Genomic DNA, 18,605 nt, shown 5'->3' on the forward strand with positions numbered 1-18,605 from the left:
TCTTTATTTAGGACAAAAAAAAGGGCAGATTTGAAGTACCACTTGGTCTTTTATCTGCCATCACGTTTTTGTGTTTCTATGTTTTAAATCAATCTTGTGGCAGAAATGCTTATCTGACATATATCACATTGCAATCTCTGCATCTCAACTGGATCACTATTATTGTTAATCTACAAATCAATCTTTTTATAGCTTTTTTCTGCACATACACAGTGGTTCTCTTGAGCTTAAAGATACTTGTATGTAATTTCTAAAATGTCTGCAATTTTTACTTTATTAATGTCACAAAACAGCCCGCTTATAATATACCAAACAGCACCAAAATAAGCATGATAACTCCTGGAACAAAATCAAAACCATAAATTCTGGAGAGAAGTTAACAAGTCCAATGAAGAGAAGTACACCATCCCTATTGTGAAATATGAAGGTGGATCTCTGCTGTTTTGACGGTGTGTGAGCTACAGTGGCACAGGGAATTTACCCAAAGTTGATGGCAAGATGAGTGCAGCATAATACCAAAAAATATTAGAGGAAAATTTGCTTTCATCAGCCCGGAAGCTGTGCATAGGGTGCATTGGACCTTGCAATATGTAAACTTCTTGAACCAAATCATTTGGAGTGATGAGATCAAAATTAAACTTTATGGTTGCAACCATAAACTCTGTTTGGAAAGGAGTCAACAAGGCCAATGAAGAATGCCATCCCCTGCCGTGAAGAATGGCTGGTGATCTCTGATGTAAACTATTAGCGGAATATGTGCATTCATCAGCCCAGAAGCTGTGCATGTGACATTTTGGACTATCCAGTATGACAATGATACAATACATAAAGCCACTTTAACTTTTCAGTGGCTGCAGCAGAAAAAGTGAATGTTGATTGGTCATGCTAATCTTTTTGGCCTCAATATCATTCAGGTACTTTGGGGGGGGTGGGGGGGGGTCTCAAACATGCTAAACAACCAATATAAGAATATGCCAAGAAAAATGTTCATCTTTACAGGAGAAAAAAAAAGGACCTTGTTCACAAATATTAGTGCTCTAGTATTTTTCTTTCCCAGTGGTCCTTTAGTAAAATACAAAGTCGTTTTTTAGAGGAATAATCTACAAATCTGTATATTTCTGGATAAGTTGTAGAAATTAGATCTTGCTCGGCATATACTGCAGATTTCCTTTAAAGAATAGGTGGGTGTTTGGCAGTATTTTCTCAACATATACTGCAGAGTAAACCCTGATAAAACTTTCTTGCCTTGTGACCCCTAATATTGTTAGTATTGTTTGCTGGTCCCAAACAAACTTGTAAAAGTTTGGGAGCTACAAGCTCCAGGGCTTGCCATGATTATTCTTCTTACGCTATGTGGAGAGGCACTCACATGTACATATCAGTTGTCGGGACATTTTTAAAATCAAGTCAGTGATGACTGCTCCCATTTCTTTATCGTACATCACGGGACACAGAGCAGCCATAGTAATTACTATGTGGGTTATAGGCCACCTTCAGGTGATGGACACTGGCACACCCAAGACAGGAAGTCCCTCCATATATATATATATATATACATATACATATATATATATATATATATATATATATATATATATATATATATATAAAACCCCTCCCATACAGGGAGTACCTCAGTTTTTTCGCCAGTGTCTAAGGCAGGGGTCTCAAACTGGTGACCCTCCAGCTGTTGCAAAACTACAAGTCCCATGAGGCATTGCAAGGCTGACAGTTACAAGCATGGATCCCACAGGCAGAGGCATGATGGGACTTGTAGTTTTGTAACATCTGGAGGGCCGCCAGTTTGAGACCTCTGGTATAAGGTGTTGGTCATGGGTAAAGAAGTGCATAAAAAGCTCCAATACAGGATCCTTACTGGGTTAAGAAGCTATGCAACCGGATCCATTCAAGGTGCCTTGAAGAGGCCAAGGGATGGTACCCGGGCCTCAAGGAAGAACAAAGAGGTTATGCCTGTAATGCTTCTCCTTAGAGAGCTGGACTCTGGGATCCAGCACTTTGGTATTTCTTCCGAATACCTAAAGGTTTTCTGGCAGGGTGCTATACAGGTCCAGGAAAGAGGACCCCGTAAGTGGGGTCCCAGTCCCTGAAGGTCTGTCATAACTTGGCCCGCCGTGATTGGTGAAGATTGGGTCTGTCTGATCTCCAGCAGTATCCTGTGGTGGGGAAAAGGTAAGTGAAGACAATCCTGAGGAACCAGGCACAGAGAAGGCTAGAAGTTTTAAAAACCTCACTCTATTTGGGCTGAGCAGTCGGTGAAACACAGGAGTGTGAGGGGCACGTAATATGGTGGATCCAGGCACTTCCTTAAGTACACATTTACTCAGGCATCAGGCTGGGCAAGTGATAGCAGCATATATAAATATATATTGCTGGACTATGGCTCAGCAGATGATGTATTTGTATTAGTACCTCTGCATTTGTGCTTAGGACTATGCGTTCCTGCAAAGGGGCTGCAGTTGCAACAAAAGGGGACACAAAGGCATGCCTTCAGGGTCTGAGGATTCTGGGCATGCATCCGCAGTACCTCCCTCTCCAGGATACAGCCGGCCAGGATGAGCCATTGGCGATATCAGGTATTGCTGCCTCTCCCAACATCTCAGCCCCTGCATACATCACTGAGGATGTTCTTGCTTCAGCTTTGGTTGGCTTAGAGGAGAGGTTAGCTTCTTTAATCGCTAAATCTTCCCGAAATGGGGGAAAAAGGGGTGTCAGGTCCCCTTCTCCCACCCTGGACCCCCAGATGGAGAGACAATGGGCCGATGATGTTGAATAACCATCGGAGGAACGGGAAGGGAGATAGTCTAATAACTCTTCCTCTGAAGAAACAGCCTGAGAAGACCCTTTCTCGGCCTTGCAGTCTCAAAGGTTACAGGTTCAATCCCTTTCAGAGATGCTTCATTTGGCTTATAAGTTGCCCTCTGCTGAGGCGGCCGAAACTTCGATTCCCTCTTTGGGTTCTCTAAAGCCCCCTCAGGCTTTACATGCTTTTCCACTCCACCCGTTATTGGAACAGCTTATATATGCTGATTGGGAGCACCTAGATAAGCATTTTCTTCCTCCTAAAAAGTTTTCTTTACTTTATCCTTTGGAGGAAAAATTCACCAAGAAAAGGTGTGTGCCAGCGGTTGATGCTGCTATTTCTTGCATGAATAAGAGCCTAACTTAAAACCTCCTTTGCTATGGCCGGTGCGGTGACTCAACCTGCAGTGGCAGCAATTGCCATTTGTCAATCCTTAAAGGACCAAATGAAGCAGGTCATAAAATATGTGCCTGCTCAACAGGCCCGGGACATGGCTGATCTGCCCAGGGCCTTATGTTTTGCGGTTGGCGCTATTGAAGACTATTCATCAGGCTTGATCGGGTGGGGGGAAGGCTTCTGCAGTTTTCAGAGACTTGGTAGGAACAGATCCAGGACAAATGGGTTGTCTCTGTAGTATCTCTAGGCTACAAGCTGGTGTTTTGGGAGTTTCCACCATCCTGTTTTCTAAGATCAAACGTGCCCAAAGATCTAATGAACAGAAGATCTTTGTTTCTGGCACTAGACCGTTTGGTGTCTCAGGGGGTAATCATAGAGATTCCCACAGGAGAGCAGGGTATGGGGCTTTATTCAAATCTCTTTACGGTTCCAAAACCAAATGGGGATGTCAGACCCATACTGGATCTCAAGGACCTAAACCAGTTCCTAAACATCCGTTCTTTTGGAATGGAGTCCATCCGGTCAGTGGTCTCCACCGTATGGGGGAAGAATTTCTGGCATCAGTGGATATCAGGGATGCATATCTACATGTACCCGTTTTCCCCGCTCACCAAATGTTCCTACAGTTCACAGTAGAGTGTCACCATATCCAGTTTGTGGCCTTACTGTTCGGGTTGGCTACTGCACCCTGGGTGTTCACAAAGGTGCTAGCCCCGCTCCTGGCAAGGCTAAGGACCCAGGGTATAACGGTAATGTCATATCTGGATGACCTGCTGCTGGTAGATTAGTCAATAGCTCTCCTGAATCAGAATGTGTCCACCGCAGTCAAGTACCTGGAAAACTTAGGATGAATCCTCAGCTTCCAGAAATCAGTCTTACATCCAGTAAAAAGGGTGGAGTACTTGAGTCATAGACACAACCCAGAAAAAAGTGTTTTTACCGCAATCAAAAGTCAGCGCTATAAAGGAGCTAGTCCAGCTGGTCAAGGCGAGGAAGAACTCTTGAATCCGCCTATGCATGAGATTATTAGGGAAGATGGTGGCTTCATTCAAAGCAGTCCCCTATGCCCAATTGCATTCAAGACTATTGCAAAATTATATCTTGTCGGCTTGGAACAAGAAGGTCCAAGCCTTGGACTTACCAATCTATCTGGTCCCAAGAGTTTGTCAGAACCTCAATTGGTGGTTGGTAACCAAGAATTTGCTAAAGGGAAAATGTTTTATGCCAGTTACTTGGAAGATTGTAACGACGGATGCCAGTCTGTCAGGCTGGGGAGCAGTGCTAGAGGAGACTACAGTCCAAGGGAAATGATCCTAAGCCGAGAAGACCTTGCCTATCAACATCCTAGAGATTTAGGCAGCACGTCTGGCTCTGTGGGCCTGGACGTCCAGGCTACAGGATTGGTCCGTCAGGATCCAATCCGACAATGCTACGGCAGTGGCCTACATCAATCACCAAGGAGGCACCAAGGAGGCACCAGAAGTCACGCAGCCCAGAGGGAGGTGAACCATATTCTGGTTTGGGCATAGAAGCATGTACCTTGCCTATCTGCAGTTTTCATTCCGGGGGTAGAGAATTGGCACGCAGATTTCTTAAGCGGTCAGCAGGTGTTTCCCGGGGAATGGTCTCTATACCCCGATATCTTTCAGGCAATTTGCCAAAGATGGGGCACCACGGATGTGGACCTTTTAGTGTTCAGGTTTAACAAAAAGTTAATCAACTTTGTATCAAGGACAAGGGGCCCGCTCACATGCGAAACAGATGCGTTTGTGACCCCGTGGGATCAGTTTTCACTGATCTATGCATTCCCCCCCAGTTCAGTTGCTACCGCAACTTCTTTGTAGAATCAAGCTTAAAAGAAAGCCAGTAATTCTGGTAGCCCCGGTGTGGTCCAGAAGATCCTGGTATGCAGAGACCATAAAAATGGCATTAGGGGACCCATGGTCCTTTCCACTGCGTCCAGACTTGCTGTCCCAGGGTCCAGTGTTCCATCCAACCTTACAAGTGCTAAATCTAACGGTTTGGCTATTAAAGCCCATATTGTAAATAATCAAAGAATCAAGGGCTTTCAGGTTCAGTGGTTACTACCCTGATTAATGCTAGGAAGCCGGCCTTGAGAATCAATTACTATAGGGTCTAGAGGTCGTGTGAATCCAGGAGATGGCATCCTCGGACGTTATGTCATAGGTAGGATTCTTGCCTTTCTACAGCTGTGAGTTGAAATGAAGCTGGCCTCTAATACTATCAAGGGTCAGATCTTGGCCTTATCACTGTTATTTCAAAGACCTCTTGCTTCACATTCCCTAATCACGGCCTTTATACAAGCTCAGATACGGAAAACTGATGTTTTGTTTTGTGCTGCCAGAAGGTCCCAGGAAGGGGCAGGCACATAGAAGTCTACGATTTCTAAGTGGATTCGGCAAGTTATTATCCAGGCTTATGGTTTGAAAAGGAGAGTTCCACCTTTTCAAGTTAGAGCGTACTCTACCAGAACAGTAAGTGCTTCCTGGGCAGTGCATCACCAAGCACTAAGGACTCAGATCTGCAAGGCTGCAACTTAGTCTTAGGTCCATAGATTTACTAGATTCTGTCAGGTGGATGTAAAAGGGCAGGAGGATACCATTTGGGTGCAGTGTGCTGCAGGCAGCAGTATAGGTCCTCACGTCTGTTGGCAGCCTGCTTTTTTTTCTGTGTAACCCTCCCCTCAGATGGCATTGCTTTGGGACATCCCACATAGTAATTACTAAGGCTGCTCTGTTTCCTGTGATGTACAATAAAGAAAATAGGATTTTTATAACAGCTGACCTGTAAAATCCTTTTCTTGGAGTACATCACGGGACACAGAGGTCACTCCCCTCTTTTGGGATATATGTATATTGCTTTGCTACAAAAACTGAGGTACTCCCTGTATGGGAGGGGTTATATAGGGAGGGACTTCCTGTCTTGGGTGTGCCAGTGTCCATCACCTGAAGGTGGCCTATAACCCACATAGTAATTACTATGGCTGCTCTGTATCCCGTGATGTACTCCAAGAAAAGGATTTTACAGGTAAGCTGTTATAAAAATCCTATTTTTTCTGTCACTGTTTTAATATGAAAAAAAATCTACTTTTTCAAAGCATGACAGACAATTCGGCTCATTTCCCAAAGTTTTACACAAAAATGAGGATCTCTGGGTGGATTATTTTTGGGAAAATGGTTTCACTGGATAACACACTGGTGTCAAATCTGTGACCCAGGGGCAGCATGTAGCCCTTTGGCACTTAACATGTGGCCCTTAGGGCCCCTGCAGATAGTTGTCTGGAAGTAGGGAAAGCAAACACAAAGCTAGAACATTTTGTTTGGAAAGATTGTTTCACTGGCTAACACCCTAGTGTCCAACTTGTGGACCGGTGGCCATATACGGTCCTTAGGCTGCAGTCTCTGACCATCTCCTGTTGCATGTCTTCAGCAAGCTTTCTGTAGGGTTGCATTTGTTGAATATGATGAGCAGACCTTTGGTGATGTCAGGGAACCCATGTGGGGCCATTTCTATCAAGTCAGTTCACCCCCACTGGGTTAAATAGACTCATGTTATGCCAAGGTTCAGTGATGACAATTGGGGATGTTTGTATCGCTATACATCTAGCGCATACCCATAAATATTTTTAATAATTAGACTCTTTAAAGGGCACTGGCTTCTTTAATCTTCTAGCTAAGGTAGAAGTATCAATAGGATCTAATTTGAGGCGTCCCACATAGTCCTTAATGATCTCCTGACAGTTGAGGGGTCAGAGCCGGAGTAGTGAAGCTGTTTTGTGGTTGGAGATCTAGTTCTTTGGCAATACTCTGGGTGAGTCATATTAAGATACAAAATGAAGAAACAAAGTCTGTTTCCAGGCATACTTGCATCACTGAACAAGCACTTATTACTGTATCAACATTTGTCATTTAACACAGCTACACTGAGCAGCCCTCTGTTTACCCGTTATACCCAGATGCAGCTTTTGTTTGTCTTTATTTGGAGTATTTTTTTTAGAATAAACATATTTGTTCTGTCTCTGTTAGAGATGAAAAAAAAAATGGTAATATTTAATGACATATTATATAATGCAAAATATGCAACAACATATGGAACCTATTATGGAAGAGACAGAAGGCTTACTAAAATGTTTCAGAAAATATCAATAACATACATTGACCAGAAATGTAGTCTTTGAAGTCAAAATTCCTAACATACTCTCACCGCCCACTTTATTAGGTACACCTTGATAGTACCAGGTTGGACCCCCTTTTGTTTTTACAAGTGCCTTAAAGGGGTTGTAAAACTTTGTGTTTTTTCACCTTAATGCATCCTATGCATTAGAGTGAAAAAAACACCTTGCGCTCTCCGTAGTGGTTATAATCCTATTTAGGGACCAGAAAATCATTTTTGTATGTAGCGTATCTCATTCCCTTATCAGTTTCCTAATTTATAGTAAGTGCTCTGGGAAGTGTTAGCAATTACTGCCGCCCAGCACATGAACACAAGGACACATTATCATACATCCCTGAGGCACAGGAAGGCACATCACAGGTCACATTACAGCTATAAAGAACATGGCGGATGTGTCCCTGTGCTTGGTGGGCTGATTGGCAGCCAGTGCTCTGTACTGCAGGGTACTGCTTAGGATACAGCAAAGATTTCCACTGCAGTGCTGCAATGGGGTCCTTCTATATTACCTTCATGCAGGAGTTTTCTGCTCTCAGGTCCCAATGTTCTTCTCCGCTATAAGGATAGGGAATGGTGGGGCACCCACAGCTTGTTTCAAATGCTGCTTTATTGCAGTGAAAAATAAACTATAAAAGCATTCGGCCTATGGCAATTTCTTGTGGATCACAGCACATTTTCAAGGTGTCACAAATGCTTTTATGGCTGTTGTTTTATATGGCTCAATGAACTCTAAACGGAGCAGGTTGAATGCCTAAAAAAAAAGTTTCAAATGGCAGAATGAAGCTATCAATACACAATGGATTAGACTTTGCATGTACAGTATGTCCCCTTCAATAAAAATGTCTTTCTACCAAGGTTACTTACCTGTGCTGGTTACAACAGCTAAACTTCACCATCCAACATTTGGCACTTCTCTGCCTCCCTTGCCTAAAACTCTCTCCACCCATCTGCACACTTTCCCCCTCCTTATTAACATCTATTGGAAAATGGCATACATCACGCTCATACAGAAAAGGGATATAGGTATTCAAAATACGGCACAGTGATTGAAACTGTAAACACTTTAACGGTAATTCCACTTTTGTGGGGAACAAATATAGCAAATAAAGAAAAAAAACACAATCTAGTCTATACAATTGCAACACAAGTCATATTGTAGTTGAATGGTATTAAAAATGACCCTTCCTTTTCAATCTGCAGCTGCTGTAATTTTCTGAAACTGCAATGCAATATGGCTACCTGGAGGTTTTCTGTATACAGAATGTGTACAGCACACCCCCCAGAAACCTAATTTCCTGCTTGTGTGATTGGCTCACCAATTTTCCCAAAAGTCTGAACTACGGGTGCAACGGATCCAAAAACTCACAGTTCAGAACGTTCCTCGGATCAGAGTCACCGATCAGATCATTTTTCGGATCAGCAAAAAAAAAAATCTCCCCACTGTAATATCCACAATCTCCCCCAACTCTGTAATATCGACCTCATCTCCACGCTGTATTATGCACGTCATCTCCCCCACTGTAATATCCACGTCATCTCCCCCACTGTAATATCCATGTCATCTCCCCGCTGTAATATCCACATCATCTCCACGCTGTAATATCCACGTCATCATCTCCACACTGTAATATCCACGTCGTCTCCCCCACTGTAATATCCACAATCTCCGAGTCCTCGCTGTAATGAACATCTCCCCCCACTGTAATGGACATCTTTCCCACTCACTGTAATATCCACAATCTCTCCCACTGTAATAGACATCTCCCCTACTCACTGTAATATCCACAGACATCTCCCCCACTCTAATATCCACAGACATCTCCCCATTGTATTATCAGAATAGAAGCCAGCCAGGGGGGTGATGACGTCAGCGCGCATCTCGTCGCCGGGTGTACCAAGATGGCCGCCGCTCTGTAGATAGGCTGAAGCCGCAGCCTTTCCTAAGGCCGAGGCAGCAGAGCGCTCTGTGGATCGCATGGTGTGCCGATCTGAACAGGTTGACCCATTCGGATCACGGATTGGTGACGATCCATTACACCACTAGTCTGAACAGAGGTTGGCCATACAATATACAATTTTCTTGTACAATTTTCCTTTAGATTTACCAAAATCATAATATGAGGTAAAACCTAAACACTTTCCATTTGTATGCAGGCTCTTGCACTACATAGTTGAAGGTAAATCTAAAGGAAATTGAATAAGAAAATTATATCATGTATGCCCAGCCTAAGATACAAGTCAGATTTCAGACATCCCCAAAAACAAAAATGTAATTTTTGGTGAGATACTCCCAATAGGAACATGTCTAAAATGATGCAGGCCCAGCAGCTTTCCTCATTAGTGCCCTGAAGCAGCTGCAGCTGATTGATAATTATGAAACCATTCCCATTTAATTTACTTTCCCACATAGGCACATAAAAAAACCACACAGGGATTTCTTCAGAATAAAAAAAGGGAGGAATCTGCAACAAAGTTTGTTAAAATCCTTGTACATAGATCACCCAGAGGGGAATGTGGAGTTACTCTTTAACCGCTTGCGGACCAGTGCATGACGATATATGTCAACACAATGGCAAGGCTGCACAAATTGGCATACCTTTACATCTCCTTTAAGACATGGCATTGTGGGTGCGCATACTCCGGACTCGATGTCCGCCGGGGTCCCGTGATCGTGTCACGGAGCGGCAGAACGGGCAAATGACTATGTAAACATGGCTTTTCCCTGTTCTGCCTAGTGACATGACGGGGATCTACGGGAGCAGTGATTGCTGTCATGTCAGTGGTAGCCCACCCCCCCCCCCATAGTTAGAACACCTCCCTAGGACACACTTAACCCCTTGATCGCCCCCTAGTGTTTAACCCCTTTTTTATAGCTGTATAAATGGCAATGGTCCCAAAAAATTGTGTCCAATGTGTCCGCCATAATGTCGCAGTCACGATAAAAATCGCAGATCGTTGCCATTACTAATAATAAAAAAAAATTGTAATAAAAGTGCCATAAATCTATCCCCTATTTTGTAGACGCTATAACTTTTGCACAAACCAATCAATATACGCTTATTTAGATTTTTTTTATTTTTTTATTTTTACCAAAAATATGTAGAAAAATACACATCGGCCTAAACTGAGAGAGACATTTTTTTACATATATTTTTTTGGGGGATATTTATTATAGTTGAAAATATTGCTTTATTTTCAAAATTGTCGCTTTTTTTTTGTTTATAGCACAAAAAATAAAAACCGCAGATGATCAAATACCACCAAAAGAAAGCTCTATTTGTGGGAAAAAAGGACGTCCATATTGTTTGGGTGCAACATCACACGACCGCGCAATTGTCAGTTAAAGCGACGCAGTGCCGAATCACAAAAAGTGCTCTGTCAGGAAGGGGGTAAATTCTTCCAGGGCTGAAGTGGTTAAGGTAATTTGGGAAGGTGAAATATTAAGCTATTAGGGTAAGGACATGAAGATGAAAACCAAACAGCAAGAAGACTGAGCAAGTTTTAATGCTTAATGTAGATTTTTGCCTTGAATTATATTCTTAGGCTAAGTTCACACTGCTGAAATCCTATTTTCATCTGACTTTAAGTTTGATTATGTAGTGCAACTTGGATGCTACTTTGAAGTGGTTTGCATATTCTGTGAAGCTAAAATATTAATGAAATCGCACCAAAGTAGCGCAGGAACCTTTTCCAAAATTGCGCTGTGCCGAGTTGCATTGATGTGAACGGGTACCATTGAAAACAATGCGATTTCCATTGTCATGTGATTCTGTGTGACTCAAGTTACATTTGAAAGCACACTAATGTGAATGGAACCTTACTTTTATCACAGCCATGTTCCTTGATGATATTTATTGCTGACTATTTTTATCTTTTCTTTTCATTTCAGTTTTTATTCTTGTCTGAAGTTCTTCAGTGGAGAGCACAAACAACTCCTGATCATGTGCTTTATACTCTATTAAACTCAAGGGTAAGATCTGCTGTGTTGGTTTATACTTTGTGTGACCAGCTTTTGCTTTTGTATGATAACCATTGTATTTAAATTACAGCACTTTAAAACGTCAAGGATATGTACAGTTCAAACTAACAGGATTTTCAGAAAACAATTTGTTAAAGTGTAACTAAAGGAAAGAACTTTTTTTTTTCATTTGTGGATAGAGTGGGGAGGGATTAGAACCCCTATCAGATATGTATTGCTGTTTGTTCCCCCGTTAGGAAGATTCACCCATTCTATTTTGTCCTGGTGATCGTTATCACCAAAAGTAAAAAAAAAATACAAAAATTTGGGTTGTCCCTAGAAAAGTAATAGAGGGGGAATCTTCTAAATAAGACACTAGTTTAGGTGACCTGGGTGGCCCAAAGGGCTTCCCTTAATTTGCAGAGATTTTCTCTCACTTTTTGTTTTGGCTATGGGACAAGAAAGTGAAGGTAAATCTCCACAATGGGACGCAGCAGGCAAAAAAAAAAGGAAAACTGACAGGGAAAATAACCCTCCCATAGGCAGGCCATACACGGGTCAAATTTCGAAAGAATTTTCTTTTGAAAATCTTATCTAAGAATTTTCGTTCGTATTTTGCACCATTAGTGGGCTGCAGCAAAAGCCGATTTTCGTGCAGCAATCAAATTTGAGTAATCGGACATGTTGGAAATTTTTTGAAAAACAAATGATTTCCTAATCAATGATGATTGTGCGAGAAATGTAATCGAAAAAGAAATGTGCACGTGCAGGAAAAGAAAATTCCAGGAAAGAAAAGAAGGTTCCCAGGCATGAAAATTGTTTTCTGTAGCAACATGAGGTGAAATTGAAGGCTTGGTTGGTCGAATTTCGAAATCAATGGTGGCACCATCAGATCACAAAATGCACACATTTTCTGATTTTCAAAAGAAAATTCTTTAAAAATTCAACCATGTATGGCCAGCCTAACTCTACACAAAAGGAAAAAAAAGTTTTGCCTTTAGTTCTAATTAAAAGCGGTTGTATGCCCTGAAAAAAAAAAAACTGTAAGGCAAAGGCATAATGATCTAGTATGCAGCGCATACTAGCTCATTATGAAATACTTACCTTAGAACTAAGCTCCCACACTGCCTCCCGGTCACCGATGAGGGACCTGACATGTTCCCATTTCTTCCGGGTTCATGGCTCTGGCACTGTGAGTGGCCGAAGCCACCATGATGTCACTGCCGCACCTGCGGACCTTCAGATCGCTGATGTCATCGGCTGCATGCAAAGTGAATAGTTTGAAAAGATACAGGTTTAGGAGATATTCATTTTACCTACAGGTAAGCCTTATTATAGGCTTAGCTGTAGGTAAAAATGTGCAAGCGGGGTATCTTTAAGATAAATCATATTTGCCTGCATGCAGGCAAGACCCTGTTTATATCAGTAGGGTCTTTTGTATCCTGCCATAAAGGGAGAAGAAGAGATCAGAGACATCAAAAGCTCTGTGGAACATGATTTTGTCTAACACATTTGGAATGTATTTGCTACATTCGGTTTGTTATTCTAGATCTGAGAAATGTGAAAATCCAGGTGCTCTACAAATTGTGTATTTTATGTTTTGCTATTTTCTTATTTATGACAAATAACTCTCCAACTTATTAAATAGGAAACACTATCACATTTCACAAGGGCTCACTTCAGCAATATTAGGAGAGTAACTAATTGTGACCAGGTTAATGAAATAAGCAGAAATGTTTACTTTATCACTTTTGTTGCCAAAAAATAGATTTTTTAAATTACTTTAAACTCTTTTGAGTGGATAATACCCTGTTTGCATATGCAGGGAACAATAGCCAACTCTCTGACATGTAGCCAACTACATAAACGAGCTGAGAAGATTGCTGTGATGCTAATGGAAAGGGGACATTTACAAGATGGAGATCATGTGGCTCTTGTGTATCCTCCAGGTACAGTTTTTTAAAATATTTCTGGATAACATATTTTTTCTTTATTGTGTGTTTAATGTATTATGCCTTAAAATGGATGATCAGTGGCAAACCATCTGTGGCATGAGAATGGGCATCTAAGACTCCTAAATCCAAGGGGCTCATTGGATCAACAGGTTACAAGTAACAAGTTTATATTGGTGGTTCAACAATACCCCTAAACAGTTGTCATCTGCACAGCCCTAGATTGGACTACCTATACCTCAGCAGGGACCCTTTCACAGCAGTGACATGGCTAAGTGCACTCTGTCTCTGATACTGAAGCTACTGCATCCTCCCCTCAATGAATAAATGAAGGAGAAAATGCAGGGTCATTTCAGTATCTATGTGACCTGGTGACAATGCTGGATCACAGTTGAGAGGTAGGCACAGAGTGTTGTCATAGGAAGTACCGGAACAAGGATCTTCACGACAGGACCAATAGGTAATTGTTTTACCCAAAGCTGTAGATTTAAAAATATAAAACAAATTGCCTTTGAAAGACTTTCGAAATGGAATCCGGGAGCACCCTACTGAATACTTCCATGTTAACTACACCCACAAAACAGACTTTTGGGACAAGAGACAGATATTCCCTCAATTGATCCCCACTGAGCCGGCGGATGACGAGTCTGTCTTTGCTTGCTGTGCAGAGACGGACCTGTCGGAGCCCCGCTCTCCTCTATGGGGAATCAGATAAAAACTGATCCGCCTGTCCATTTTCATCTGATCCTCCAGATGGATGGAAAATAGGGTTTCCATCAATCTGGATTTAGCGGATCGAATGTCAGCGGACATGTCACCACTGACATTTGTCGCTACATAAAGGTACATGGAGCATCCGTTCAGGTCCACTTGAAAAACTGAAAGGCGGGCATCAACAGTCTGCATGTGTGCAAGGACCCTAAGTCAACCTGATTTAAAAAGTCAGCTGGTATACATACGGTGTTGGGAGTTTATATAAGGATTAAGGTCTCACTCACACTATGGTGCAGAAGCATTTGTTTTTCTGCGCATGTTCTGGAAGGGGTCAAACAAAACAATGGTTCTCTATGTGCCCTGTTTTCACCACAACATGTATAGTTGTTCTGTGCAGGAATCTGCAACATGTATGCACTTTTCTGGACACAAAAAAAAGCTGACAGGATATCAATGTGTGAACAGGGCACATAACTGATGCACATGAAAACTGCTGTCAACGTACATAAAAACTCACTGAAACGCATGAATACTAATGTGAACTCATGTCTATAGAAATTAAATCTGCATGGTTTTCCCATCAGTTTTCAAGCATGTATGATGTGAATGAGCCCTAATAGTGATTGCGTATAGTCTTGTTTAAACACGTTTAACATTGATCCAGTTAATGCATATTTGAGCTAAATGGACACTTATTATTATTATTATTATAATACATGATTTATATAGTACCAACAGTTTGCACAGAACTTTACATTATAAAGGGGGACGGTACAGTTACAATACAATTTAATGCAAGAGAGTTAGTAGGGTTCTGCTCCTGAGAGCTTACCATTTCAAATGGTGGGGCAAGTGGAACAAAAGGTAATAACTATGAGGGGTGAGCTGAGATTAAAAGATTCACTTGTTAGCTGAAGGCAGGCTAGGCTTCCCTGAGTAGGGTTTTGCCTAAAAGTGGACAGAGTAGGAGACTATACATACAAACGGGCAGAGAGTTCCAGAGGATGTGAGAGGCTCTGGAGAAGTCCTGGATGAGACAACATAAATAGAGAACAGGTCTTGGGAGGAGCAGAGAGGGCAGTTTAAGTGATATTTTGAAACAAGATTGGTGTTGTAGCTTGGGGAAAAGTTGCAAATGGCTTTTTATGTTGTTAGTATTTAGAAATGTATTCTGTGGACAATTGGAAGCCAATGGAATGATTGGCAGAGTGAGGTAGTAGACACTGAGTGGTAAGGTAGAAGAGTCTGGCTGCATGGTTTGATAGACTGAAGGGGACTAACTGGCACTGGCATCCACCTTGGAGCTGAGTTTAAGCAGCCCCTAGAAGAGGATGAACACGCAGTGCCAGCATGGAAGCAATCGCATGTCAAAGCTTGGCATGCAGGAAGGAGCAGGTGCACGAGTCTGAGTGCAGAACCTCTGAGTTCAGATCCGTGCTCCTGCTAGCACGTCAAACTTTGACATGCAGTTATGTTTGTGCCAGTGCTGCATGTGCATCCATTTCTGTGGGTTGCCTGCACGCAGCTCCAAGGTGGAAGTGGCAATCTTGGCTTTTGATCTTCAACTGCCATGGTTCTGCACATTTGATCAGTTATGACACAAGCCATTTGATGGTTTAATAGTTTGGTTGAGAGTACAATTAAATGTCACAGCATTCCCACCATGCAGGGAATGTAACAGTTTTTTTTTTTTAAATTGTTAAATGAACGGGGTTAGTGTTACTAATCCCACAACAGTAAAATCAGTCTGTATGTGCAGTGAAGCATGCTCGTTATACTCACTATGGAACCTAAGGGGTTAATCCTCTGCATTGTGTAAAAAGGCTGTTTGATCCTGGCTTCTCTGATCCCTCCCTACTTCCACTGTCCCCTGATAATTTTCTGTTAGCACAGTCTATGGAGTTCGGCTGCACATGCTAAGTTTGGTGTGTGCTAGAGTGCACGTGATCGGCACAGGGCCAATCGGCACCATCGAGACAGAGTCAGGGTTCTTGCAGTCTCATAGGACAGTCATATAACTCCTCCTACATGCTTTAACCAGTGCTTGGCTGGACACTGATAGAAGTCACAAAACTGTCTAACTGCTGATGGGAAAAGGTATTTAGCAGTTTATATTTACTAAAACTATTGCATTTCTATGTTCTGTGTACTGTGGGAGATCAGATCTAGTGAATGCAGGTTCCTGAGTTTAGTAACATTTTAACATTACATCAAACAGTGATCATAGGGCCCACCCACATCTGCCTACTATGCTGCTGTAATTTCAGCGAAAGGTGGTTCTACAAAGTATTGACTCGGGGGGCATGCCACACTTTTCACATATTTATTTCTAGAAATAAATTAGAAACCATTTATAATTTTCTTTCCACTTCACAATTATGTGCCACTTTGTGTTGATCTATCACCTAAAATCCCAATAAAATACATTTAGGTTTTTGGTTTTTAACATGACAAAATGTGGAAAACTTCAAGGGGTATGAATACTTTTTCAAGGCACTGTATGTCTCCTCCACCATGTCTGAGAGTAACGTAAACAAAAAAAATGCAAAGAGAACTACAGCGCTGGGGTCATTTTATTTTCTGGGACAGACCCCTCAAAATGGGGAATTTCTCCAAGAAATGGGTACAGATGGTAACTTTGTTGAAGCTTATGCAATGTTTTGGTGACTTTTACACGTTTACATGTTTTTTGTGAAAATGACCATTGCTTCCTTGGTTACAGATTGATGGCTAATGATTTTTGACTTTTGTTATGCAGGAATAGACCTGATTGCAGCATTTTATGGCTGTCTATATGCAGGCTGTGTGCCAATAACTGTGCGACCTCCTCATCCGCAGAATATTGCGACAACATTGCCAACAGTGAAGATGATAGTGGAGGTAGGACCTGGATTTTTGGTGACAATATAATCTAAATATTTTTAGGAATAAAGACAATCATTTTCATAAAATGTGGGAAATTACTTTTCAGTCACCCAGGTGATTGTGTATTAAAATATACTTGTATGCATGTCATGATTTCATTATAACATAAGTTCAACTAGCTGTAAAATGACTAAATGTCTGCAATGTAGTCTCTGAGAAAATATAAAAAAATCTCTCCAGCAGAGAGATATTCTCATTAGAGGAACTCTTAACTAACATATTCTAGAACAGGGGTGTCCCACCTGTAGCTATAAATGCGGCCCAACACAAAATCGTAAACTTACTTCAAATTAAATAATTTTATTTTTGGGGAATTATTTGTAAAAGTGCGCTTACACTTATGCCGCGTACACACGTTAGACTCTCCGATGGGAAATGTTCGATGTGGGCCTGTTGTTGGAAAGTCCGACCGCGTGTATGCTCCATCGAACATTTGCTGTCGGAATTTCTTCCCATACATGTTTGAGAGCAGGTTCTCAAATTTTCAGCCTACTTCACTTGTTGTCGGACTGTCCGAGCGTGTGTACACAGGTCTGGCGCACAATATTTCACGCATGCTCAGAATCAAACAGAAGCAGCCGCACTGGCTATTGAACTTCCTTCTTCTCGGCTCGTCATATGTCTTGTACGTCACCGCATTCTCACGTTCAGAATTTTGGGCCAACATTTGTGTGACCGTGTATGCAAGAAAAGTTTGAGCCAACATCCTTCAGAAAAAAATCCAGTTTTGTTGGTGGAAAGTCCAATTGTGTGTACGGGGCATTAGCGCACATAAATGCGGCCAAAGATAAATTTGACAGCGTCTCTTTATAAGTTTTATCTTCACAATGAAAAATATCCCACTCTTCACAATCACGCCTTATTCACGTTATCAGTTTCCGATTGCACCTATATTTGTGAGCAACTATTTTCCAGGTTGAAGCTCGTGAAGGGCAAAATTAGAACCAAAATATCTGAGCACCTTGAGAATTCATTGAGAATTGCTAACACATCCATCCAACCAGATATTGATGTGTTAGTTTATCAGAAACTTTGTCACATACTGCACGCACTAGTTTTATGTTGCCCTCTTTTACTTTTATATTTAAAATATTACAAAAAAATAGTTTTATTACTCAGATAGGTACATTATCTATATCAGCAATAGTTAACTTGTGATCTGCCAAACTTTTTCTGCTCATTAGCAATCCTTATTATTAGTGTATTTTCTGTGTGGCCAAAGACAATTCCTCTTCTTTCGATGTGACCCAGGAAGGCCATAAGATTGGATACCCCTGTTCTAGACTATATAAAATGCTGTGAAGTGTGGTGTGAAAAGAGTTATCCTGACAGCAGAAACAGAAGTGAAAAGCTAGCTGCGACCTGCCGACTAATCACCATTATTCTAAGTACATACTGGGCCTGTTATATCCTAACGGTCCCAGCTTCTTTAAGGCTGTTGGCATGAATAAAAACTAGTATCTTGGAATTTTGTTTAAACATCCATCTAGGATGGCCATTGTTTAATACACATTTCTTTGTGCACAATCTGTATGTCACTGCCTGGTCTCTCTACAATTGGATATGATTAGTGGTTGAGGGAAGAACTCTTTCCATCCTAACGTCATCAACCCATGATCTACCTTTAACCCTGCTGATGATGAGCCTT

General features: G+C 41.7%; 1 protein-coding gene across 4 annotated transcripts in view; it reads left to right on the plus strand.

The window, feature by feature from the left end:
- DIP2C (disco interacting protein 2 homolog C) overlaps positions 1–18,605 on the plus strand; it is a 689,547-nt gene that overhangs the window by 574,124 nt on the left and 96,818 nt on the right. For all 4 annotated transcript variants that reach the window (XM_077491128.1, XM_077491125.1, XM_077491127.1 and 1 more), the window contains 3 exons: positions 11,298–11,378; positions 13,192–13,315; positions 16,791–16,912. In XM_077491128.1, coding sequence (XP_077347254.1) covers positions 11,298–11,378; positions 13,192–13,315; positions 16,791–16,912 — 327 coding nt within the window. The remainder of the gene's footprint in view (positions 1–11,297; positions 11,379–13,191; positions 13,316–16,790; positions 16,913–18,605) is intronic.

This window comes from Lithobates pipiens, unplaced genomic scaffold (assembly GCF_037356315.1).
Source record: "Lithobates pipiens isolate NorthernLeopardFrog02 unplaced genomic scaffold, aLitPip1_a1.2 Scaffold_19, whole genome shotgun sequence".
Lineage (NCBI taxonomy): Eukaryota > Metazoa > Chordata > Amphibia > Anura > Ranidae > Lithobates > Lithobates pipiens.